The sequence below is a fragment of the Hyperolius riggenbachi genome, chromosome 3 (assembly GCF_040937935.1).
Source record: "Hyperolius riggenbachi isolate aHypRig1 chromosome 3, aHypRig1.pri, whole genome shotgun sequence".
NCBI classification, from domain to species: domain Eukaryota; kingdom Metazoa; phylum Chordata; class Amphibia; order Anura; family Hyperoliidae; genus Hyperolius; species Hyperolius riggenbachi.
Genome location: NC_090648.1, coordinates 106,817,796 through 106,844,810, shown reverse-complemented (window position 1 = coordinate 106,844,810; position 27,015 = coordinate 106,817,796). Strand labels below are relative to the sequence as shown.

The 27,015-nt window shown below is 49.1% G+C and overlaps 1 protein-coding gene across 1 annotated transcript in view; it reads left to right on the top strand.

Moving 5' to 3' along the window:
* LOC137561089 (zinc metalloproteinase-disintegrin-like protein H3) overlaps positions 1 to 27,015 on the top strand; it is a 147,974-nt gene that overhangs the window by 96,436 nt on the left and 24,523 nt on the right. The window contains exons 15-17 of the mRNA XM_068272334.1: positions 1,924 to 2,026; positions 20,591 to 20,735; positions 22,370 to 22,468. Of these exons, the coding sequence (XP_068128435.1) occupies positions 1,924 to 2,026; positions 20,591 to 20,735; positions 22,370 to 22,468 (347 nt within the window). The remainder of the gene's footprint in view (positions 1 to 1,923; positions 2,027 to 20,590; positions 20,736 to 22,369; positions 22,469 to 27,015) is intronic.

Here is a 27,015-nt window from a genome sequence, read left to right as displayed (position 1 = left end):
TGTAAGACATTTTATTCCAGAGGGGGAAGGTGTATTTGATTATGTAGCAACCTATGAAAAGTATATTTATAGGATCCCCTATTAAAAAAACAAAAACCAGTAAATATTTGTCTTATTTCCACTATTCTTTTCTATTACCCAGCCTCAATAGGAGCGACACTAAAACAGTAATAGGAACTCTACTAAAAATTGCAAAATGCATACAAATTGACTTTACCTCCAGGTACAGGCAGGTCTTAAAGGGAACCAGAGAGGAATGATTTTTTAAAATAGAAAAAGAGTTTATACATACCTGGGGCTTCTTCCAGCCCCATAAGCCTGGATCGCTCCCACACCGCCATCCTCTGCTTCCTGGATCCGCCGGTACCGGGCCCGTCACTTCCGGCGGACGCGGCCAATTGTCCACATCACAGGGGCTCCCTCCATACCAGTACGCATGCGGCTGCGCAGTAGGCAGCCGCACGCGTACCTGTATGGGGGGAGCCCACTGTGATGCGGAGAATTGGACGCGTCCGCCGGTCGACTGGCCGACTGGCGGTAATGACGGGACCCGGTATCGGCGGTTCCAAGCAGCGGAGGACGGCGGCGTGGGAGCGATCCGTGCGTATGGGGATGGAGGAAGCCCCAGGTATGTATATTTGATCCCCTCTGGTTCCCTTTAAACTGATTGGTAAATTATGTGCTAACATGCCCCCTAATTTCCATGAGAATAGCTATTGTCGGTAAAATGAATGCAAATTACCTCACGAATTACCTCATAATTTACTGCATAAGGTAAAACATGACAAAAACATACCAGAATTGCTAAATGTCATTACCTCATGAGGTAAATAATTGTACATAAGGTAATTTGTTTGAAAGCCCTACCAGAATTGAGGTGATTAATGGGTCTGCTGTGACCAGCCACATTGCCAATCCGGCATAGTGCAGTCCCATTCTAAATTGGTATTTTTTTAGGGGACTCCCTGACCACATATGCAGTATAGCACTGGCAGCATCTCTATGAAAACATTGTGCCCCTCTCACCCCAAAAACAACTGACTGGGAGCCATGGCCATAGAAATACAAAAACTCTTTGTGACTTCAGCTTTACAGTATAAGGGCCCATCCACACTAGAGCGTTTTGCCGCGATTTCAGCAAAACACTCAAACGCTAAAGCTTTTTAAAGGGGCTAGTGTAATAAAACCCTATGGGCTCGTTCTTACTTGGGACATTTGCAATAATCGCCGCAAATCGCCCAAAACCAAATACAGGTGGTGGGAATGTTTGTTTACCGGTTGCCTGCCTGGTCCCTGGGGGAGGGGCGGCTATGGACCTAGAGGCCCCCATGCAATCTCATTTTGCAGGGGGACCCCATACATGGTAGTTACACCCCTGTGTGCTGCTACATATATAATTTATGCAGGCTAGGTTCCAGTTGCATAAGTGGATAAAGGGGCGTAGCTACAGGGGAGCAACCCCTGCAACCACAGGGGGGCCCAAAGCTGTAAGGGGGACCCAACTATTACTTCATGCCCTCTGATAAGGGGGTCCATTCTTCACATCAGGTGTATTTGTGGCTACACTTGTTATGGGTGTGAAGATTATTATGGACATTTTATGTCCTTTGCAAGACGGGCCCCCAGGCTGTGAGGGTCACCAGGGATAGGCAAGGGAAGGGGTGTGGACATTGGGGGGCCCCATCAGTTTTGCTGGGGGCCCCATGAGTTGTAGTTATGCCCCTGAGTCATACAGTGAATATATATCCACTCTTCCTGCCCTACCCTGCACTAGAGAGGAGGAGCACACAAGAGGAGGAGGAAGGAGGGCGGGGCCCTATTGCCCCTGCCCCTCCCTTCCCCCACTGGCAGTAGCAAACCTTGTCACACCTCTGCCAGTTGCATACTGTATAAGCATTACTCTCTTATTATTATTTATTTTAGATGCTGTTGTAGCTGGGGATGACTGCTTCGATGTTAATACAGTGGGTGAAATACACGGACACTGTAAACAATCTGGGAATAACTATATACCATGCAGCCCTCAGTAAGTTTATAGAAATCTATCACTTGTAAAGTATGGATATGTGACAAGACATCATTGTTGTGTATGTTATAGCTCTGCATGTTTTTCTTCAGTAAAGAGTTTTAACTTGTTATACTGGGCTGGTTTCCTATCTGCCTGTACAGTCCACTCTGCTCCATAAAATACTGTGTACAGCAACTCCTCTGTCACATGGGCAGCACCTCATGCGTAGCTCTATGTGCCCAACAGTTCATCTATTCCATGTGCATCAACAGCCACCAATTTATATTATGTAACCCTCTTTCATCTACAGCTTCTCTCCCATTTACAGCCTCCATGCACAGCAGCTTCACTAGGCAATTGCCCAGGGCCCCAAGTCGGCTGCTGCACCCCCCCCCCCCCCCCCTGTCAAATCTCACCCTAAGTGTATACTGGTCCCTGGGAACCCTGCAGATAATACAGCAGCGGAGAGAGCTCGCCTGTCAGGCAAACACGCTACTCCATTCGTCTGCAAGCTTCCCGTCTTCATCCCCGCTTCTTCTTCTTCTCAATGACTCTGTGGCTTGTTGCATGAGGTCAGAGCCGGGACAAGGTCCTCCAGCACCCAAGGCTGAGATGCAAAAGTGCGCCCCTCCATCCCTCCCACCCCAGCCGTCACACACTGATTGCTATTAGACTAAGAGGCACCCCAGGGCCCCCAACACCTTAATCTCTATTTATCTGGCTTGTAGTCACTTCCATGTATCTCTTTTTCTTATTTCTTTCTGCTTCAAACACAATTAGGAATGACAGCTGAATGAATTGTGCGCCCCCCTCCTACACTGCGCCCTGAGGCTGGAGCCTCTCCAGCCTATGCATCGGCCCGGCCCTGCATGAGGTACATGCGCCAGGTCATGTAGAAGAGACCCGGGCAGGGATGAAGAGGGGGTGCAGCTGACCAGGGCCGCCTTCAGAAATTTTTGGGCCCCATACTGGACAAACAAACTGGGCCCCCCACCCCATACCAAAAACAATCTGCAGAAAAAAAAAACTATTTGAAGACCTGGATACACAATGTGTTTTACTGATGGCTAACACGGTACAATACCCTACTGCTACTACAATGTGTCTGAGAGAGCAGAGTAATTGCCCAGTGTAATGTTTGCAATTGATTTGGGGGGCTCGTGGTGTAGAATCTGGGGGGTTTGTGGGGTTGTATCTGTGTGCTCTATGTCCAGCAATGACCACAGTGCCTTTCCAGACCTTTCAGAGCACCAGAATGTATATAGTTTATCTTTTGGGCTATTTTTAGTACTGTCTCTTTAAAACGGAACTGATGCAAACCTGATACATAACCTGATACTTTTTTGATCGCAAACGGAACTGATCCTGAAGGGACCCGGACCTCCCGGATCCGTGTCCAACTGACAGTTTTGGCTGCAAACGCAAGTGATAACCGGGCCTTATGCTGGATGTGGACTGCATCCTCCGTTCCCCTACCCACGGCACCATTCAGCTACAATTTGGACGGAATTAGGCCCTGACCCAAGGAAGAAGTCTTTGCCCTGCATGCACAGTTCAGTTCTCATGTACTGCTGGCAGCTGCTATGAGTGCAGCACGCCGCTCAAGAAGCCACCGGGAGCGCAAACACATCATTCTGAATAAATTGCCATACCTCCCAACTTTTTGAGATGAGAAAGAGGGACACTTAAGCCACTCCCCTGCCACACCCCTGATCACGACCCCGGCACACATACCATAAAGATTTCATAAGAAAAATATGTTGTTTTATAATTCAAACTACACTCCTTCTTTCTATCCAGGTCCATTTTCCTTCATATTAGCATTTGAAAATAGGAAATATATCAATTTAGAAGATGGGAATGAATGTTTAGAGGCAATTAAACACATTTTGTAGTACACACACAAATATATTTACATAGAAAGAGGGACAAAGTTCTGAAAGAGGGACAAATGAGGAGGAAAGAGGGACAGAGGGACAAGGCTCCCAAAGAGGCAGTGGCGTAGGGATCGCTATAGCAACCATAGCGTTGCTATGAGGCCCGGATCCCTTGGCTTCAACTGGGGGGCCCGCCTGTCCTGCAGCCTATTTTTGTTTTGTGCTTTTTTTTTTGTTTAATCATGGGCCCAGGGCCCATTCAGGATTGCTGGAGTGAGAACCCTCGCCCGGGCCCCCACCCCCATTGCAGCATTGCAAAGAGGCTGGCAGGTGAAATGGGACTATTTTCCACCTGCCGCCTCTCTGCATATCCCTCCGACTGCCGACACTTACTTTATAGTTCCGGCCTGGCCGGAACACAGAAGAGCAGCGCTGGCTATGGCTCCGCCCCTCCCGCGAGTAGCTCCGCCCCCTTCCTGTCTGCCCGGTCACAGCATCGGAAGACTGCATGAAAGGACTGTCAAGTCAAGTGGCACTGTGAGTAACTGGGTGTGTGTGTATGGTGTGTGTGTGTATGGTGTGTATATGTGTATGCATATGTGTATGCATGGTGTGTGTGTGTGTGTGTATGCATGGTGTGTGTGTGTGTATGCATGGTGTGTGTGTGTATGCATGCATGGTGTGTGTATGCATGGTGTGTGTGTGTGTGTGTGTATGCATGGTGTGTGTGTGTATGCATGCATGGTGTGTGTGTGTATGCATGCATGGTGTGTGTATGCATGGTGTGTGTGTGTGTGTGTGTGTGTGTGTGTGTGTGTGTGTATATATGCATGGTGTGTGGCGTGTGTGTGTATGCATGGTGTGTGTATGTGTGCATGGTGTGTGTGTATGTAAGGTGTGTGTGTGTGTGCAGGGGTGCCGCCAGGGGCCTCACGTTTTTAGGGGCCTCAGAGGCTCCTTGACATCATCGTGACGTCACACTGTTGCCCGCAGGCCCCACACTGATGCTGCGCCAGCCAGTTCACAGAGCAGGGCTACGGGAAGATGGCTGCCGCCGAAGCCCTGCTCTGGAGACTATTTGTGTCTCCAGTACAGGGCTTCGGGGCGCCATCTTCCCATAGCCCTGCTCTACCTGACTGCCAGCGCGGGTCCGTGGGAGACTGCAGGAGGAGGAGGAGGAGCAAGATCTCCGGGGGAGCTGCTAGTTGCGCGCCAGAAGCCGGCTGGAAGAGAAGACTTCTGTCAGTTGAGTACATTCTTTTTTTTTTATTTTTTTTGCTGAAATGTGGCCCAAACTGCGTTTATTATCTGATGAAATGTCGCCTGAACTGCGTTTATTATCTGATGAAATGTCGCCTGAACTGCGTTTATTATCAGATGAAATGTCGCCTGAACTGCGTTTATTATCTGATGAAATGTCGCCTGATCTGCGTTTATTATCTGATGAAATGTCGCCTGAACTGCGTTTATTATCTGATGAAATGTCGCCTGAACTGCGTTTATTATCTGATGAAATGTCGCCTGAACTGCATTTATTATCTGATGAAATGTCGCCTGAACTGCGTTTATTATCTGATGAAATGTGGCCCGAACTGCGTTTTATTATCTGATGAAATGTCGCCCGAACTGCGTTCATTATCTGATGAAATGTCGCCTGAACTGCGTTTATTATCTGATGAAATGTCGCCTGAACTGCGTTTATTATCTGATGAAATGTCGCCTGAACTGCGTTTATTATCAGATGAAATGTCTCCCAAACTGCGTTTATTATCTGATTAAATGTGGCCCGAACTGTGTTTATTATCTGATGAAATGTGGCCCGAACCGTGTTTATTATCTGATGAAATGTTGCCTGAATTGCGTTTGTCTTCTGCTGAAATGAGGCTCAAATTGCGTTTGTTTACTGCTGAAATGTCGCCCGAATTGCGTTTGTTTTCTGCTGAAATGTGGGCCGAATTGCGTTTATTTTCTGGTGTCTGGGGTAACTGTTGCTGCATTTATTATTTAATGGTCATAGTTGGCTATATTTGCTGCTTTGGGGTTATGGACGGTTACGCTCCACCCATACAATGTCATGGCCACACCAGTTTTTCAGCGTGGCCCCACGCCAATTTTTTGACGCGCTAACTCCCCCCCAATCTGTAACCTACTTTGTGTTTTTATCTTGCTGTGTGTGTGTAGAAGAGGGAAGAGTGTAAATTACTGTGTGAGGAGAAGGGGTGTGTGTGCGTGTGTGCATAGTGTAATGTTGCAAGACGGAAGTGAATTTTAAAATTAAAAAAGGATACTTACTTACCTATGGAGAGGGAAGGCTCTGGGACCTATAGAGCCTCCCCATTCCTCTTACAGTCCCCTTGTTCCAGAGCTGTAACCCCATTTAAGGCCATGGAAGTCTTCGGGAGCATGAGTGCTCCTGAAGATGGATGGCTCTGTACTGTACTTGTGCGCAGGAGAGCGTGCTCACACATGCGCAGTACAGAGCCATCCATCTTCGGGAGCACTCAGGCTACTGAACACTTCCATGGCCTCAAACGGGGGTGACAGCGCTGGAACGAGGGGACTGTAAGAGGAACGGGGAGGCTCTATAGGTCCCAGAGCCTTCCCTCACCATAGGTAAGTATCTGTTTTTTTTTATTCACTTCAAGGGCAACTGAAGTGAGAGAGATGTGGAGGCTGCCATATTTATTTACTTTTAAGCAATACCAGTTGCCTGGCTGTCTTGCTCATCCTCTGCCTCTAATACTTTTAGCCATAGACCCCGAACAAGCACGCAGCAGATCAGATGTTTCTGACATTATTGTCAGATCTGACAACTTTAGCTGCATGCTTGTTTCTGGTGTGATTCAGACACTGTTGTAGCCAAATAGATCAGCAGGACAGCCGGGCAACTGGTATTGTTTAAAAGGAGAGAAATATGGCAGCCACCATATACATCTCACTTCAGTTCCCTTTTTCAGTATTGCTTGAAGGAAATATTAATGTGTCCACTTACTTACCTGATGCTTCTTTCAGCCCTTGAAGTCCTCCTGCTCGCTCGCCACCATTCCACGCTGCTTTGTTCCTCCGCTGTCCCGCTCTGAAAGCTGGGTGACTCAGCCAGTCGCTGTCTACGTGGCCGTACACCCCTTTCATCCTCCCCTTGTTGCCGGGACCGTTCTGAGCATGTGCAGTTGCAATTTTTTACTTGCATAAAAGCAGAATACCCCTGGCCAAGGGGACCAGGCATGCGACAGTTGGAGGGGGACAACAAGGGAATAGAGCAGAGCAGAATGACAGTGTGGGCCCAGGAGGACTTCAGGGGCAGGAAGAAGCCCCAGGTAAGTAACTGGCCACAACAATATTCCCGTAATATTTCCTGTAATGTTTGTGTTGGGGGAGGGAGAATTTACCCGGGGGGTGAGGGGGGCCCATGAAAAAAATTTGCTATGGGGCCCAGTGATTTCTAGCTACGCCCCTGCAAAGAGGGACTGCCCCTCCGAAAGAGGGACAGTTGGGAGCTATGAATTGCTCATATGCTTTATGCAAACGGCCTGAACTGCGCATGCAGGCAGACTTTTACTAGTTCAAACACCCCAACCCCCTACTCTGGACCAAGTTGTAGCTGAACGGATTTGTGAGGGGCAGAGAATGGAGGACACAGTCTGTGTCCATAGATTGCATTTTGGACAAATAGTATGGACACTGCTTCATTACAATTACCCAGGATTTCATTAAACTGCTTTTTTTTTTCTTTTTTACTTTAGACTTCCTTTTAACTTACCTGTGGCTCCTTGCAGCCCCCTGCAGTCACCCTGTGCCCGCACTGTCCTTTCGGGGCGACCCCCATCAAAGCTTCCAGCCATACACCTCATCGCATCCTCATACACAGCAGCATTCTGTGCAAGCACAGTATGGGAAAATAGTTTCTGCTCATTAGTAGAATGTTCCTGTGATGACCAGCCAGCTTTGAGGGGGTTACCACTGCTGACTGGAGGGCGTGCACAGGATCACTATAGGGGGCTGCAAGTAGCCCCTGATAAATTAAACTGCATTTCTTTTACTTTAATAACCCTTGAAAGGATACCAGAGCCAAAAGGAATTGGAAAAACAGGGGGAGCAGGCATGTATTGTTCTCATGTCCATTTTATTCCGGCCCCTTCCTTTGTGTTCCTAATTGCCCCCTTGCACCCCCTTCCAGGTAGGCAAGTTGCACATGTGCGTGTCACGGGTACGTTGTGCATTGCTCCTGGCCGTGATTACGCGATATAGGACTTGCGCAGCCGGGCCAGTGCCTGCACACTACTGCAACTTACTCACTGACCCAGTTGCACAGAAGAGGCTGCAGGGGGGAATTTAGGTGACAAAGGAGGGAGACGCTTATGGCTCAGGTATCTTTTAAAGTGTACCTGAGATGGTACTATGGGCCTTATTTATACTGACCTGCGGATTCCACCAGCCCCATGAGAAATGTGGCCTCCCTTACCATCCTCTTCACCCCCTTTGTTCTGATGCTTTGACTCCTGGTAATCCGTTCAGTCACCGCGCCAGTCGTAGGCTTCTGCTCATGCTTGCGGTACTACTGCGCAGGCACAGAATGCCCCCGTCTTTGGGAGCGCAACAAGGGGTGCACGCGCGGTCAACTCGCATATGCGCAGAGGAGTGCGGCTGGACGGATTACTGGGATGCATAGTGCAAGAAGGACAAGGAGTGAGGCCACAGTGCTCATGGGGATGGAGGAAGATCCAGTTAACTATAAATAAACATAATCTAAGATTCACTTTAAAATAAGCCCCATTAAGATGTATCTTAAACAAAATAATAAACCTTCAAAAAAAATCTCACCCACCCATGAATACATACTTTTTTTCAAGAGCCTGGCTGTGCAGTGCTCTGTGCTGTCTGGGTCCTGCTGTCTGTGTCACAGTCCCACATGCTTCTCCTGGCTGTTAGCTGATCTCTCTCCATTTCTCCACCTCCCATCAGCCCCTGCGCAGTGTGAGGAAGTGAGGAGACATGGTACAATGGGCCTTATTTATACTGACTTGGGGTGTAACGATGGGTGTCAGCAACCAGAGAGAGAATCTGATTCTTGGCGATCTGCAGTATCCCCAAGAATACAGATATACCTGATTATTGAGGATCTGCAGAATCGCCAATAATCAAATATGTCTAACCTCTAGACACCTGAGTGTGTAAATGTTTTGGTGCAACAGTAATCTTTGGACCACCGGGGTAGCAGGTGGTCCAATAAGTAGAGAAGACTCTACTGCAGTCAAGGACACCTGGAGAGGGAGTCCCTGACTGATAAGGAGCAGAGTCCCCTCTGTGGAGCAGGGGACCCCTGCGGGAAGGCTGGACACCCTGAGGAGGGTGACAGCCAGAAGGTCAGACAGGCCGGGTCGGCAACAGTGTATCAGATATGCAAGGTACCAATTCAGAGATCAGAAGAGTAGTCAGGAAAGCGTAAGGTCATAACAGATATCAACACAAGGCCTAGTCTGGGGTGTGAGGTCCGTGGTCTCGACACCCTGGAACTATGCTAGAGAATAACACAGATGATATACTGTATTCCTAGTCTGAGGTGTGAGGTCCGTTGTTTCTACACCCTGGAACTATGCTAGAGAATAACACAGATGATATACAGTAACTGGCTAAGTGTGGATTCCCAGGTCCACCTGGTTCCACCACACTGAAGGATCTGACTAAGGTCTGAGTGCTAACACGTAGGCATTCGCAACGCCAGACAACCAGCAACTGAACAGCAGGAGATATATATAGTAAAGTGCCCCACAGCGCCGCCCAGCTCCCATCAACCAATCACTGGCTGAGCAGGAATCAGCTGACCGCCTTGATCAGCTGATCTTCCTCCTTTTGGTATAAAGAGCCTGTCTTGCAGCGCTCGCACGCGTAGCTCTCCACCTGTGTGCAGTACTAGGTCCAGATAACCCAGACGCATGTTGCTGCGGGGAAACCGCCGCACTGGACGCGGAATCCGCTGCCTTGCCATCAGAACACGCGGCAGCCCCTTCGCCATTCTTCCCATGCGCACCATTAGTTCCAGACAAACCAGACGCATGCTGACGCGGACAAACCGCCGCACCAGACGTGGAATCAGCCGCCTTGCTGTCAGGACATGCGGCGGCTTTTCCGCCATTCATCACATGGGGATTCTGAAACTAGAATCCACCACCAACTCAGGGAGGCGAGACAAGGAGGAGAGAGCAGAGTGATGAGATCAGCCACACAGTCACAGCATCCTGCCCCCCCCTCCCCCCAGCAAACAGCGTGAGTAAGGAGAGATTAAAAGCAATGCAGCATAGAGATGGGAAGTTCGGATCTTTTTAATGATTCGGATGATTCGAATCAGATCATTGAAAAGATCCGGATCTTTGATCCGAATCTCGGATCATTTTACTAGGGAAGCATTCGGGGGTGAAATGACTAGCAGGACAGGACTTTCCCTGCGGTGTACAGAGAAGGGGAGGGGGGTGGACACACAGAGAAGGGGAGATGGTGGACAGAGATGGGCAGGGAGTGGACAGAAAAGGGAGGAGGGACGAGCAGAGAGCAGAAATGTTTGTTTGAACACAATACCCACATGCTGCAATCATATGCTTATATATATTTCGCCTGCGTACATCAAAAAAGGGCACGTGGTGTAAACGATAAGCAGTATTATTGTTTATAAAAAATATTGTGTAGAATTTCGTTTACAAATAGTGTTTTAAGAATTTATAAATCATTAAATAATGTGTATGAAATCAGCAATTCTTAAAACGTTAATCTTCCCTGTTTCTAAACTGAAAGTTATAATTACGTTTGTTAAAAAAAACAGTATTATTTGTTTAAACATTATAATTATATATTGTTTTGAATAATCTTCATTTATCGTTTATTATTATAATAAAATGTGAAAATATTGTTTATAACAATGATATTAATATAAGTACATTCATAATAACTGTTGATTAGTATTATTAAAATTGTACTAAAACTATACCTAACCCTACTCTCACACAGAACCCTCCCTGTACCTATCCCTAACCCCTAGACCCCCTGGTGGTGCCTAAACCGAAGACCGCCCTGGTGGTGCCTAAACCTAAGACCCCCTGGTGGTGCCTAAAACTAACCACCCCAAAGCCCTCCCTGTACCTATCCCTAACCCCTAGACCCCCTGGTGGTGCATAAACTTAAGACCCCCCTGGTGGTGCCTAAACCTAAGACCCCCCTGGTGGTGCCTAAACCTAAGACCCCCCTGGGGGTGCCTAAACCTAAGACCCCCCTGGGGGTGCCTAAACCTAAGACCCCCCTGGTGGTGCCTAAACCTAAGACCCCCCTGGGGGTGCCTAAACCTAAGACCCCCCTGGTGGTGCCTAAACCTAAGACCCCCCTGGTGGTGCCTAAACCTAAGACCCCCCTGGTGGTGCCTAAAATTAACCACCCCAAAGCCCTCCCTGTACCTATCCCTAACCCCTAGACCCCCTGGTGGTGCATAAACTTAAGACCCCCCTGGTGGTGCCTAAACCTAAGACCCCCCTGGTGGTGCCTAAACCTAAGACCCCCCTGGGGGTGCCTAAACCTAAGACCCCCCTGGTGGTGCCTAAACCTAAGACCCCCCTGGTGGTGCCTAAACCTAAGACCCCCCTGGTGGTGCCTAAAATTAACCACCCCAAAGCCCTCCCTGTACCTATCCCTAACCCCTAGACCCCCTGGTGGTGCATAAACTTAAGACCCCCCTGGTGGTGCCTAAACCTAAGACCCCCCTGGTGGTGCCTAAACCTAAGACCCCCCTGGTGGTGCCTAAACCTAAGACCCCCCTGGTGGTGCCTAAACCTAAGACCCCCCTGATAGAGTTGGGCCGAACGGTTCGCCTGCGAACGGTTCCATGCGAACTTCAGTGGTTCGCGTTCGCGTCCCGCAGGCGAACCTTTGCGGAAGTTCGGTTCGCCCCATAATGCACATGGAGGGTCAACTTTGACCCTCTACATCACAGTCAGCAGGCCCAGTGTAGCCAATTAGGCTACACTAGCCCCTGGAGCCCCACCCCCCCTTATATAAGGCAGGCAGCGGCGGCCATTAAGGCCACTCGTGTGCCTGCATTAGTCAGAGTAGGGCGAGCTGCTGCAGACTGTCTCTCAGGGAAAGATTAGTTAGGCTTAGCTTGTTCCTGTCTGGCTGCATACCTGTTCTGTGAACCCACCACTGCATACCTGTGCTGTGAACCCACCACTGCATACCTGTGCTGTGAACCCACCACTGCATACCTGTTCTGTTCAGTGGACCCGCCACTGTATACCTGTTCATTGAACCCACCACTGCATACCTGTGCTGTGAACCCACCACTGCATACCTGTGCTGTGAACCCACCACTGCATACCTGTGCTGTGAACCCACCACTGCATACCTGTTCTGTTCAGTGGACCCGCCACTGTATACCTGTTCTGTTTAGTGAACCGCCACTGTATACCTGTTCTGTTTAGTGAACCGCCACTGTATACCTGTTCTGTTTAGTGAACCCGCCACTGCATACCTGTTCTGTTCAGTGAACCCACCGCATCAGTGCGCATACCTGTGCAGTTAAGTGAACCCGCCACTGCATACCTGTTCTGTTCAGTGAACCCACCGCATCAGTGCGCATACCTGTGCAGTTAAGTGAACCCGCCACTGCATACCTGTTCTGTTCAGTGGACCCGCCACTGCATACCTGTTCTGTTTAGTGAACCCGCCACTGCATACCTGTTCTGTTCAGTGGACCCGCCACTGTATACCTGTTCTGTTTAGTGAACCCGCCACTGCATACCTGTTCTGTTCAGTGGACCCACCGCATCAGTGCGCATACCTGTGCAGTTAAGTGAACCCGCCACTGCATACCTGTTCTGTTCAGTGAACCCACCGCATCAGTGCGCATACCTGTGCAGTTAAGTGAACCCGCCACTGCATACCTGTTCTGTTCAGTGAACCCACCGCATCAGTGCGCATACCTGTGCAGTTAAGTGAACCCGCCACTGCATACCTGTTCTGTTCAGTGGACCCGCCACTGCATACCTGTTCTGTTTAGTGAACCGCCACTGTATACCTGTTCTGTTTAGTGAACCCGCCACTGCATACCTGTTCTGTTTAGTGAACCCGCCACTGCATACCTGTTCTGTTCAGTGGACCCGCCACTGCTTACCTGTTCTGTTTAGTGAACCGCCACTGTATACCTGTTCTGTTTAGTGAACCCGCCACTGCATACCTGTTCTGTTCAGTGAACCCACCGCATCAGTGCGCATACCTGTGCAGTTAAGTGAACCAGCCACTGCATACCTGTTCTGTTCAGTGGACCCGCCACTGCATACCTGTTCTGTTTAGTGAACCCGCCACTGCATACCTGTTCTGTTCAGTGGACCCGCCACTGTATACCTGTTCTGTTTAGTGAACCCGCCACTGCATACCTGTTCTGTTCAGTGGACCCACCGCATCAGTGCGCATACCTGTGCAGTTAAGTGAACCCGCCACTGCATACCTGTTCTGTTCAGTGAACCCACCGCATCAGTGCGCATACCTGTGCAGTTAAGTGAACCCGCCACTGCATACCTGTTCTGTTCAGTGAACCCACCGCATCAGTGCGCATACCTGTGCAGTTAAGTGAACCCGCCACTGCATACCTGTTCTGTTCAGTGGACCCGCCACTGCATACCTGTTCTGTTTAGTGAACCGCCACTGTATACCTGTTCTGTTTAGTGAACCCGCCACTGCATACCTGTTCTGTTTAGTGAACCCGCCACTGCATACCTGTTCTGTTCAGTGGACCCGCCACTGCTTACCTGTTCTGTTTAGTGAACCGCCACTGTATACCTGTTCTGTTTAGTGAACCCGCCACTGCATACCTGTTCTGTTCAGTGAACCCACCGCATCAGTGCGCATACCTGTGCAGTTAAGTGAACCCGCCACTGCATACCTGTTCTGTTCAGTGAACCCACCGCATCAGTGCGCATACCTGTGCAGTTAAGTGAACCCGCCACTGCATACCTGTTCTGTTCAGTGAACCCACCGCATCAGTGCGCATACCTGTGCAGTTAAGTGAACCCGCCACTGCATACCTGTTCTGTTCAGTGGACCCGCCACTGCATACCTGTTCTGTTTAGTGAACCGCCACTGTATACCTGTTCTGTTTAGTGAACCCGCCACTGCATACCTGTTCTGTTTAGTGAACCCGCCACTGCATACCTGTTCTGTTCAGTGGACCCGCCACTGCTTACCTGTTCTGTTTAGTGAACCGCCACTGTATACCTGTTCTGTTTAGTGAACCCGCCACTGCATACCTGTTCTGTTCAGTGAACCCACCGCATCAGTGCGCATACCTGTGCAGTTAAGTGAACCCGCCACTGCATACCTGTTCTGTTCAGTGAACCCACCGCATCAGTGCGCATACCTGTGCAGTTTAGTGAACCCGCCACTGCATACCTGTTCTGTTCAGTGAACCCACCGCATCAGTGCGCATACCTGTGCAGTTAAGTGAACCCGCCACTGCATACCTGTTCTGTTCAGTGGACCCGCCACTGCATACCTGTTCTGTGAACCCGCCACTGTATACCTGTTCTGTTCAGTGAACCCACCGCATCAGTGCGCATACCTGTGCAGTTAAGTGAACCCACCTACCTACGTGAGTGCACGCAGTGTGATATACCACTCCGTGCATACCCGATATGGACAAAACAGGTAGAGGAAGAGGTAGTGGCAGAGCCAGAGGAAGGCCACCCGGCAGGTCTGTGCGAGGTCGTGTAAATGTAATTTCGTGTGGACCTGGCCCACAGTACAGTGCTCGGAAGAAGGCACGTCCCATCACCTCCCAAGATTGTCAGGACGTGGTTGAGTATTTAGCGACACAGAACACCTCATCTTGCTCAGCCACCAGTGCTACTACTAGCACCACTTCCGCTGCATTTGACACTTCGCAAGAATTATTTAGTGGTGAAATCACTGATGCACAGCCATTGTTGTTACAGCCAGATGAATTTTCACCAGCTCATATGTCTGAGTTACGCGGCAACATTATGGATGTAACGTGTAAGGAGGATGAAGGACCTACTGATGTTGGTGCATGTTTGGATTTGTCTGAGGCAAGCGAAGCTGGGCAGGATGATTACGATGATGACGATGATAGGGATCCACTGTATGTACCCAATAGAGGAGATGAAGAGGGGGACAGTTCAGAGGGGGAGTCAGAGAGTAGGAGGAGGAGAGAAGTTGCTGAAAGAAGCTGGGGCAGCTCTTCGTCAGAAACAGCTGGTGGCAGTGTCCGGCACCATGTATTGCCACCTATGTACAGCCAGCCAACTTGCCCTTCAGCATCAGCTGCTGAGGTCCCCATAGTGCCCACATCCCAGGGTGGCTCAGCGGTGTGGAAATTTTTTAATGTGTGTGCCTCAGATCGGACCAAAGCCATCTGCTCGCTCTGCCAACAAAAATTGAGCCGTGGAAAGGCCAACACTCACGTAGGGACAAGTGCCTTACGAAGGCACCTGGAGAAAAGGCACAAACAGCAATGGGATGGCCACCTGAGCAAAAGCAGCAGCAGCACACAAAAGCAAAGCCACCCTCCTTCTCCTCTTCCTCCTCCATCAGGTGCATTATCTGCTTCTGCCGCTTTCTCCCTTCCACCTTCACAGGCACCCTCCTCCACTCCGCCTCTGCCCTTGAGCGCTTCCTGCTCCTCTGCCCACAGCAGCAGTCAGGTGTCCGTGAAGGAAATGTTTGAGCGGAAGAAGCCAATTTCGGCCAGTCACCCCCTTGCCCGCCGTCTGACAGCTGGCGTGGCGGAACTGTTAGCTCGGCAGCTGTTACCATACCGGCTGGTGGACTCTGAGGCCTTCCGTAAATTTGTGGCCATCGGAACACCGCAGTGGAAGATGCCAGGCCGCACTTATTTTTCGAGAAAGGCCATACCCCAACTGCACCGTGAAGTTGAGAGGCAAGTGGTGTCATCTCTTGCGAAGAGCGTTGGGTCAAGGGTACACCTGACCACGGATGCCTGGTCTGCCAAGCACGGGCAGGGCCGCTACATTACCTACACAGCCCATTGGGTGAACCTGGTGGTGAACGATGGCAAGCAGGGCGCAGCGGACCAAATTGTGACACCTCCACGGCTTGCAGGCAGGCCTCCTGCCACCTCCTCTCCTCCTGCTACATGCTCTTCGCTGTCCTCCTCCTCCTTGGCTGAGTGGCAGTTCTCCTCTCCAGCTACACAGCCCCAGCTCCGCAGGGCCTATGCTGCATGCCAGGTACGACGGTGTCACGCCATCTTAGACATGGCTTGTCTCAAAGCGGAGAGCCACACTGGAGCAGCTCTCCTGGCTGCTCTTAAGAAACAGGTGGATGAGTGGCTGACCCCGCACCACCTGGAGATAGGCAACGTGGTGTGCGACAACGGCAGCAATCTGCTTGCCGCTTTGCATATGGGGAAGCTGACACACATACCCTGCATGGCACATGTCATGAATCTAGTGGTTCAAAGATTTGTGGCAAAGTACCCTGGCTTAGCGAATGTCCTGAAGCAGGCCAGGAAGTTCTGTGGGCATTTGAGGCGGTCTTACACAGCCATGGCACGCTTTGCGGAAATTCAGCGCAAAAACAACATGCCGGTGAGACGCCTCATTTGCGATAGCCCGACTCGCTGGAACTCGACCCTGCTCATGTTCTCCCGCCTGCTAGAACAGAAGAAAGCCGTGACCCACTACCTCTACAACTGGAGTAGAATGAAACAGTCTGGGAAGATGGGGATGTTCTGGCCCGACAACTGGACACTGATGGAGAATGCATGCAGGCTCATGCGGCCGTTTGAGGAGGTGACCAACCTGGTGAGCCGCAGTGAGGGCACCATCAGCGACTTAATTCCCTACGCTTACTTCTTGGAGCGTGCTGTGCGTAGAGTGGCGGATGAAGCTGCGAATGAGCGTGACCAGGAACCGTTACGGCAGGAACAGGCATGGGACCAATTTTCATCAGACCCAGCTGTTTCCTCAACACCTGCGGCAGCACAGAGGGGGGAGGAGGAGGAAGAAGAGAAGTCGTGTGCAGAAGACGAATCAGACTCAGAGGATGATGAGCAAGGTGTTTCTTTGGGGGAGGAGGAGGAGGAGGAGGGGACAGCGGCAGGAGAACAACCTCAGCAGGCATCGCAAGGGGCTTGTGCTGCTCAACCTTCCCGTGGTATTGTTCGCGGCTGGGGGGAGGAGGTTGACTTACCTGACGTCACTGAGGAAGAGCAAGAGGAGATGGAGGGTACTGGATCCGACTTTGTGCAGATGTCGTCTTTTATGCTGTCCTGCCTGTTGAGGGACCCCCGTATAAAAAACCTCAAGGGGAATGAGCTGTACTGGGTGGCCACACTACTAGACCCTCGGTACAGGCACAAAGTGGCGGACCTGTTACCAACTCACCGGAAGGTGGAAAGGATGCAGCACATGCAGAACCAGCTGTCAACTATGCTTTACAATGCCTTTAAGGGTGATGTGACGGCACAACGCCAGCAAGGTACCACTGCCACTAATCCTCCTCCCGTGTCCACGCAGTCAAAGACAGGACGCTCCAGCGATCTCATGGTGATGTCGGACATGCGGACGTTCTTTAGTCCAACGCCTCGCCGTAGCCCTTCCGGATCCACCCTCCACCAACGCCTGGAACGGCAGGTAGCCGACTACCTGGCCTTAAGTGTGGATGTAGACACTGCTGTGAACAGCGATGAGGAACCCTTGAACTACTGGGTGCGCAGGCTTGACCTGTGGCCAGAGCTGTCCCAATTTGCCATCCAACTTCTCTCCTGCCCTGCCGCAAGCGTCCTCTCAGAAAGGACCTTCAGCGCAGCTGGAGGCATTGTCACAGAGAAGAGAAGTCGCCTAAGTCACAAAAGTGTTAAGTACCTCACCTTTATCAAAATGAATGAGGCATGGATCCCGGGGGGCTGCTGCCCGCCCCAAGACTAAGTCAGTCCCCGCACATACAGCATCTCTGCCTGCACGCCGTGTGACTGGCTGCCTGGCCTGCCCCAAGAAGACTAAGTCGCTCCCAGTCCCTCCACACAGCATGTCTGCCTGCAGGCCGCTTGACTACCTTCTCCGCCACCACCAACAGGGTCCGGGACTCCTGGCGGATTGCTGAATTTTTTAGGCCGCTGCTAGCAGCGGCCGCTGTAATAATTTTTCGGGTGCGTGTACATGACTGCCTAATTTTTCTGGCTGCACTGCGGGCAGCTGCAACAACAAAAGAAAAGGCATGTACATGCGCCCATTCCCCTTCGTGATCATTACCTTGCCGTGGTGAAGGGGCTTGCATATCACAATGGAGCAATGACCGGCGCCTAGATGAGTGTCTCGGGGGGCACACCCACGATAATAAGGTCGTTGCCTCATTGTGGTCAGACCAAATTTGATCAGCTGGACAGTCACTGTTCTGTCATTCAGCTACATCAGCCAGATGACCATATGGGCTGTAAAGCCACCAAAACCTGCACTCTCGCCATGGTGCGCACCAGTAAAGCACGGCCGTCACTACACAAACAGCTGTTTGCGGTGCGTTACACGATGAGTTTGGTGTGTCAGTGTGAAGCAGTACCTTAATTACACTACCTGATTGATGTATACACATGCAAGATGTTTGAAAGCACTTTAGGCCTGTCATTTAGCATTCAATGTGATTTCTGCCCTTAAAACGCTGCTTTGCGTCAAATCCAGATTTTTCCCGGGGACTTTTGGCATGTATCCCACTCCGCCATCCCCCCCTCCAGGTGTTAGACCCCTTGAAACATCTTTTCCATCACTTTTGTGGCCAGCATAATTATTTTTTTTTTTCAAAGTTCGCATCCCCATTGAAGTCTATTGCGGTTCGCGAACTTTAACGCGAACCGAACCTTTCGCGAAAGTTCGCGAACCCGGTTCGCGAACCGAAAATCGGAGGTTCGGCCCAACTCTACCCCCTGGTGGTGCCTAAACCTAAGATCCCCCTGGTGGTGCCTAAACCTAAGACCCCCCTGGGGGTGCCTAAACCTAAGACCCCCCTGGTGGTGCCTAAACCTAAGACCCCCCTGGTGGTGCCTAAACCTAAGACCCCCTATGGATAATAATGTTTTACAAACATTAATAAATAAAAAATTTTAATAAAAAAATTTAAATATTTTTTTTGGGTGGATAATAATGTTTTAGAAATGTTTTACAAATAGTGATTGTAAAAAATATATTGCAATTTACGTTACATACTGATCGCTTTATTTTGTGAATAATAATGTTTTACAAACCGTAAGGGTTAAAACGTTAAATAATGTTTTAATTAAATAGGATAAATATGTTTAGTATTTTTATAAACGGTATTCATCACGGGCTTATTTTCTAAACGTAAATCATCACAAGCACAGTTATAAAACATTAAAAATCTCTGGGCGCCGTTTGTAAAACGTTAATAATCTCCGGCGCCCTTTTTTCCCTGTTCGGCGCCCATTAAACGATATTTATAATGGGAGTGAATGGGGCGCCCTTTTTGTCCACTTGTCTCATGTGCCCAAATCTGCTGCTTCCATTTCGCCTATATGTTCATCTGTATACTTTGAATGCAAACGTTGCACAGTGAAAGAAAGCATTCCCCAAAGCATTCCCAGAAGTGAAGTGCAGCTGTTTAGAGCAGTGCAGGAGGATCATATTGCACAGCAATCACAGTGCCTGCCCTGTCATTCTAGCCCAGCACGTCTACAAAGTTACTGAGCTGTGCTTCTGAGCCAAAAGTTTCCAATTTGTTCACTATGCAGCACTATGGAACAGACAGCCTAAAATGAGCAGCACATTCTAGCCAGTATGTGTGCTCTACACATATCTGGCAGTGGCACTGATGTCCCCTCTCTCTCATCTACCTGTCCCTGCAAGGCTGGCTCCCCTCCAACTGAGCGATCCATCTCTGCTCTGCTTCCAGGACCCCGCTGCCCGCTGAGAGAGGGGGGCGTGCCGCTCCTGGCCCCGCCCCTTTGCGATCCGAATCACTCATTTTGATGATTCGGATGATTCGACTCACAAAAGAGATTCGGATCAAAGATCCGAATCGTTCATGATCTGGACAACACTAATGCAGCAGCAGCAGCAGCAGGGATGGATGAGGGAAACATACAGTACATTACTGCAGCAGCTGGTGCCCAGTTTGTGTGATTCTGTGCCCACAGGGCCCTAGAATTAACAAGGCCCCTCCCTGCTCTCATGTCAATCATGTGCTGTAGGCGGCCCTGCAGCCGACAGATGGAGGAGTGCTCTGTCTGGCCAGGTGAGTTGATCCAATGCCGAATACTCGGCAGGAGCCACAGGGACCACTACGTATAAATCTGGAGGGGAGACCTGGGAGGTCTGCTTTCCAGCTCGGGAGCCCTGGATGGTGGGGTTGAGAAACAAAGGGGCCTAATGTCACTTATGGGGTTTTGTTCATGGGGGCCCCATTTCATTATTGTGCAGGGCCCCACTGAGCTTAAAACCGGCCCTGTCTGGCATAACCATGAGCACTGTACAAGGTATATTTAGATACAGCTTTCAGCAAGAACTGATAATATATCTCCTCTCATCAGTTGTCAGCAAGACAGGAAGCTAAGTGTTTCTATGCTGTATTTATCCTTTGCTCCTTCTGCTGACTGCCAAGCCAGACGCCATGTCAGTAAAATTATGTGAAAATATGCAGATTCTTTTTGTGCAGTGACAAAGCAGAGATGCTTGTTTTGCAGGGACGTGAAGTGTGGCGTGCTCTACTGCTCCGGTGGTGAGAAATACCCCTCTGTTATGGCTGATATAGCTGTCAACCCGACGTGTAAGGTCGTCCTTCACCCTGTTGGAATGGTCCAACCTGGAGCAACGTGTGGACCTGAGAAGGTGAGGACAGAGCATGTCTACATTGTAGTACAATGCTTACTTCACTGATGTAGGCAGGAGCATACAAATAAATTGTAAGGCCCCCAGGAAATCTTTGATGGGTCCCCTATTTACAACCCGCCCCCCCAGCTGGTAACCTCCACAGACACTGGGTCCATCTGCCATAGGTCATAGTAACAAGTGTGCCCACTGTGACCCCCTCCATAACAGTTTGACCTCAATTATATCACCACTTGTAACAAGTGTGGGCATAACAACGTCTGCTCTGAAATGGAGGGGCTTGTATTGGAAGGATAGAGTTAAGAAGTTGTGGCCCTCCATGGTGTGTGATTTGTAAATTCCATTAAACCGACATAGATTTCAGAACCAGTGTGCCACTTTGTGATCTGCCTTAACGGAAATGTCAGCCAAATTAACCTATGCAAGATCTATTTACCCTGGGGCTTCCGCCAGCCCCTTGCAGCCGACATGTCCCGCGCCGCAGCTCAGCTCTCAGCCGCCGGCCCATGGTCCCTGCCAGAGCAGAGGCCAACCTCGCCAGGTCTTCTACTGTGCCTGCACGAGCACCGAAGTCAATAACACGCACGTGGGCTGGAGTGTTCTGCGCAGGCGCAGAACTACTGCGTCTGCTCAGAACACTCCAGTCCATGTGCGAATGATTGACAGCAGTGCTTGCGCAGGTGCAGTAGAGGATGGCCTTGCGAGGTCACCCTCTGCACCGGCAGGGACCCCGGGCCGGTGGCTGAGAGTGGAGCTGTGGCACGGGACATGTCGGCTGCAAGGGGCTGGAGGAAGCCCCGGGGTAAGTAGAGCTTGCATAGGTTAATTTGGCTGAAATTTCCTTTAAGCTACACACGCTAGACCACGGTTGTTGTAAAACGAGCTATCCCAGACGGTTCACAACGAATGAACAACATCAATGCCAGTGGCGTAGCTAAGGAGCTGTGGGCCCTGGTGCAAGTTTTACATGGGGCCCCCCCAAGCACTCTATACATAACAATTGATACGGCGCACCAAAACCTGCTAAGGACAACCACAGTGTCAGAGTTGCAAGAAGGGAATGGGGAACAGTGTGTTAAGGATTACTACTATTCAAAGCATCTATAGAAGTGATTATTACCAGCACAGGACCAACAGAGAGCTAATACTGTGATAGAGGGTGGACACTTCGGGGCCCCTCTGGCCCAAGGGCCCCGATGCGGTCGCTACCTCTGCACCCCCTATTGCTACGCCCCTGATCAATGCACATTTGAATACAACAATGGTCTCCGTATTGGATCGTTTCCAGACGCTAGAAACTAAGGACCAAGAAGTGTGAGTATCTATCTGGTGTGATCAAGTCCATAAAATCACATCTCTCTTGTCATCAAGCCCACACAAAGACATTAGCCAAGCGCTTTTTGAAGCGCTAGCAATTTTAAAAGTGCTCAGAAGAGCTCTTCGTGTGCACCAGCCCTTAGGGAGACTTGCCCAAGGTCTCCTTCTTACTGAATAGGTGCTGACCCTAACCAGGATTTAAACCCTGGTTCCCCATGCCTTCCCTTAGCCAGTACACTATCCAGCCACAATCCAGATAATGCAAGATATGGACATCTTGGGGATGTATACACATTGTTCTGTCATTGTCATTGCAGGTTTGCCACCAAAGACAGTGCGTAGATGTGAAACGTTTGTATGGGTCAAATGGGTCAACTGGGTCAAATTCTTGTTCTAAGAAGTGCCCAAACAACAAGGTAAGTTAAAGGATAACTGCCTTCTGTTGTGTTCAGTAGTCACAGATGCAGAATAACTGGAACTAGGTTTATTTAGGGCCCGTTCCCATTTGCGGATGGGAGCCGATGCGGCTATGCATCACTTCTGCTCCCATCCGCGTCACTTCCACATCTCCCAATGCGTAAGTGTATTGAAGGAGATGGCGGGCGGATGCAGCTGTGCAAGAATCTGCAGCATGCTGCAGATTCTCGGATTGCTCCGCACCGCTACATACGCAATGCACGCAATGGAAACTTGCCGTGCATTGGTTTCAGGTCACCCGCGGTGCGATTCGGCTGGGTAGCCACATCGCACTGCTTCTAATGGAAACGGGCCGTTATAAATTACTGCAGTGCATGCAGCATAGTTAGCAATATGATGTGTGGAACCACATCTGCAGCAGTACTTGTTTTGTGTATGGGAAGATCTGCGCTACCATTGAGGTGATTTTCTTAGTACACTCTTGTTTTGAGCCTGGATGTTCATCTCAGGGGAAGCAGAGTCTGGACTCACAGTCTGCACAACACTTGTAATTCCCTGAGTGTTTTTGCTTTTGCCACAGCCATTTCAGTTTCAGCCTTTTCGAGGGTTAAATCATGTTGCACAAACAATCTCTCCCTAATGCTGACATAATCAACAATCTCTCCCATAATGCTGCGAATAATTTCTGACAGGTCCTCTAGATTGTAAGCCCAGGGTCTATCACAGGCCTCCTAGTGGCCGGACCGCTCAGTGCCTTCCAATGTATTTCAACCCACAGACTGTCCAGCCTCCTGGACGCAATTGATGAGCTGAAACCTTTGGAATTTTGTCAGCAGACAGGCTAGAAGAGAGCTTGAGAGTTACAGTAACACAAATTACACAACTGCCACCACCTCTGCAGAAGGGCAGAGGGCCTAACCTCAATGATTCTAATACCTGCGAATAGAAACAGAACACACTCTGTTTTATCTATCTGGCTATACAGACCATAGTAGCGACTCTAGTCCTCAGAAAGCTAGGATTCGTTCTGTGAGGCTGAATAGTAGGTGTAGCTGAGAAATAAGTGACTTTTCAAAGTCTTTTATTATAAATGCAAAATAAATAATTAATATATACAGAAAATAATTAAAATCAAAGATTAAGGAGAAAAGTAACCCAGTGTAAAAAATAAAAGGGAAAGAAATAAATGAATACTTAGGTTCTGATGAAATATGTCCGTTTTGGGAAAGCAAGTTAAGTTCCTTTGTTTCAGATCAAAGTATCTTCAAGATGGCCGCTGGCTCAGTCCTCAGGCCAGCAGCATGCCTTCATGAGTTGGTAATATGGAGGACTGCCCCTCCCTCTATGCATCCCGGTTTTATAGAAGCTAGTTTTGGGGTGGGACAAAGCCTGCCCCCTCTGGTTTACAAACCAATCACAGTCCATCTACTTGGAGAGAGATTTTTAGGTTTAACTGTGGAACACTGTATGTCAGAAATGAAAGAATGCCATATTTGTGCTGATGACAGAATCAGAATATTTTATTTCGCCAAGCACGACTGGGCCGTGCCTGGAATTGGGTTTGGCAAGTACAGGGCAAGTGTGAAAAAGAGCAGGACATACAATACAACTACATGCATGCATCAACAATATAAAGATACAGTTAAAGCAATTAGTCACATATGAACACATTTACATAGCAATATGCTTCCATGCGGTCAGGCTTAGAGTTCTAAGAGTTCAGGTAGTTTACGGCTGAGGGGAAGAAACTGTTCCTGTGCCTCGTGGTCCTGGTGTAGATGGATCGGAATCTCCGGCCTAAAGAAAGTCTAGAAGAAGCGAAAGCCTGGGTGGGACGGATCATTTGCTATTTTTTGAGCTCTGGAGCGCAGTCTTGAGTTGAAGATTTGATCAAGAGAGGGGAATGGTTTCCCGATGATTCTCTCCGCTGATCTGATGACCCTCTGCAGTTTATGTCTGTCGCTGGCGGAGGAGCCAGCATACCAGACCAGGATGGAGGAGCAGAGGACAGATTCAATTGTGGCTGTGTAGAAGCTCGTCAGAAGCTCGCAGGCCATACCGAACTTCTTCAGTTGGCGTAGGAAAAATAGTCTCTGCTGGGCTTTTTTCTGGGTGGTGGTTGTGTTGGCTTTCCAAGCCCGGTCCCTAGAGATTGTCGTGCCGAGGAGGCGTGCACAGGGGACATTATCAACTACCGTGCCATCAATACTGATCGAGGGTGGATTCATAATCCTCAGAATATGACAATTCCTATGACATCAAACTTTGCTACCGTAGGAGGTCTAGTTTCTGAGAAGTTTAATAACTTTGTTGTGACTTGTCCCCGCCCCTCCATATTATTATCAAAATGTTCAGCAAGACCCCACAAATCAAATTATGTAACTCCCATAACTGTCCTGGGTACGGTATTCCTTAGACATGCAAAAATCATACATCGCATTTATTTTCCCTCTGCACCCAGCGGAGTCAGGAAGTCTGATCTCCTGCTGGGCTTATCCTGTCCATAAAGGAAGCCAGCAACAGCTTTGCCATTTGGGTTCACTGCTGGTGAAGCTTTTCACACCTCTGCTTCATCGGTCCCTGAAGGAACTCTTTGAACAAGGCTAAATTAATCTCAGGAAAAGAAGCTCTACTTGCAGCTGAGATGCCAGGTTCCCAAAGGAAAACCCCAAGGCTGCAGTCTGCTAGGACCTACACATACAATTTGGATTGAAATCGGTGCAGAAAACCGATTGCGTTTTCTCATGGATGATCCGTGACAGGGTCCTCCTGCTTATGTCTCCTACCTGTTTACGCACCTTCATTACCGTACACCCATCCTATGGATCTGAGTGAACTCTTGAGTGAAGTTGACTTGCCTAATTCCAATGCTCCCATCCAGTGACTGACTAAGCAGTACATTGTACTTACACTGTGCTGCGTGATCTGATTTGCATGTATTTCTGTATTGTCTTGTTGCTGTATTTCACCCCTGAATATTGTCTGTAACCTTAACTAATGTACAGCGCTGCGTGATATGTTGGCGCTTTATAAATACAATACATAAAAAAATAGGTCTAATAAGGTTCCCAATTGATTTTCTGATTTTGTGCAGAAGTGATCAGAAAATCGATCAGAAACCTGATTGGACCTATGGGAAATTAATGATCTGAATTGCCAATCTGACAGGCAATTGCATGGTATGTACAAGGCCTAACACAATTTGAGTTTGTCTTTTCTACAAGCTGATCCCTTATATCCTCTGCAAGAGAACCAAACTCACATACTGTAACAGCTAGTATTGTGCATTCATCAGTATACTGTACATGTTGGAATTTGCAACCTTACTTTAGGAGCAAAGACGTTCTTTAAAGAGGAACTGCAGTGAAAATAATGTAATAAAAAAGTGCTTTATTTGTACAATAATTATATATAAATGATTTAGTCAGTGTTTGCCCATTGTAAAATCTTTCCTCTCCCTGATTTACATTCTGGCATTTATCACATGGTAACATTTTTACTGCTGGAAGGTGATGTCAGTGGAAGGAGATGCTGCTTGCTTTTTTGGCAGTTGGAAACAGCTGTAAACAGCTGTTATTTCCCACAATGCAACAAGGCTCCCACAGTGTGATGTCAGAACCATGGTCCTGACATCACTCTGTGGGAGGGGTTTCACCACAATATCAGCCATACAGAGCCCCCTGATGATCCGTTTGAGGAAAGGAATAGATTCCTCATGTAAATGGGGGTATCAGCTACTGATTGGGATGAAGTTCAATTCTTGGTTACTGTTTCTCTTTAATGCAGTGATGGTTGAAGGTGCAGTGAGGGGACATTTAACATTAGGGGGGACTGTGCCAGGGGTTTTGCCCTGTTCAACGAATCCTCCCAAAATTGCACGCCGTTCCCGCCACGCACCTGATTGAGCAAGTGGGCCTAACATCTTTCAGCATGTGTGATCAACAATGTGACCAATTTTCACCCCGAAATTGGTTGCCTTTTTGGTTGGGCATGCACTTGGCGGGACACCGATTTTCATCGGTTTCGATTATAATGATCCAATTGGATAGTCAATCAGCCACCAAGTCGCCTGATTTACCTTCAACATCAAGCCATGCTTTTCTTTGTATCCAGCACACACACACACACACACACACACACACACACACACACACACACACACACACACACACACACACACACACCTACACACACACACACACACACCTACACACACACACACCCCTACACACACACACCTACACACCACCACACACACTACACAACACTACACACACTACACACACTACACACACACACACACACACACACTACACACACACACTACACACACACACTACACACACACACACATACACACACACACACACACACCTACACACACACACCTACACACCTACACACCTACACACTGTATACACACACTACACACCTACACACCTACACACCTACACAACTACACACCTACACACCTACATACCTACACACACACACCTACACACACACACCTACACACACACACCTACACACACACACCTACACACAC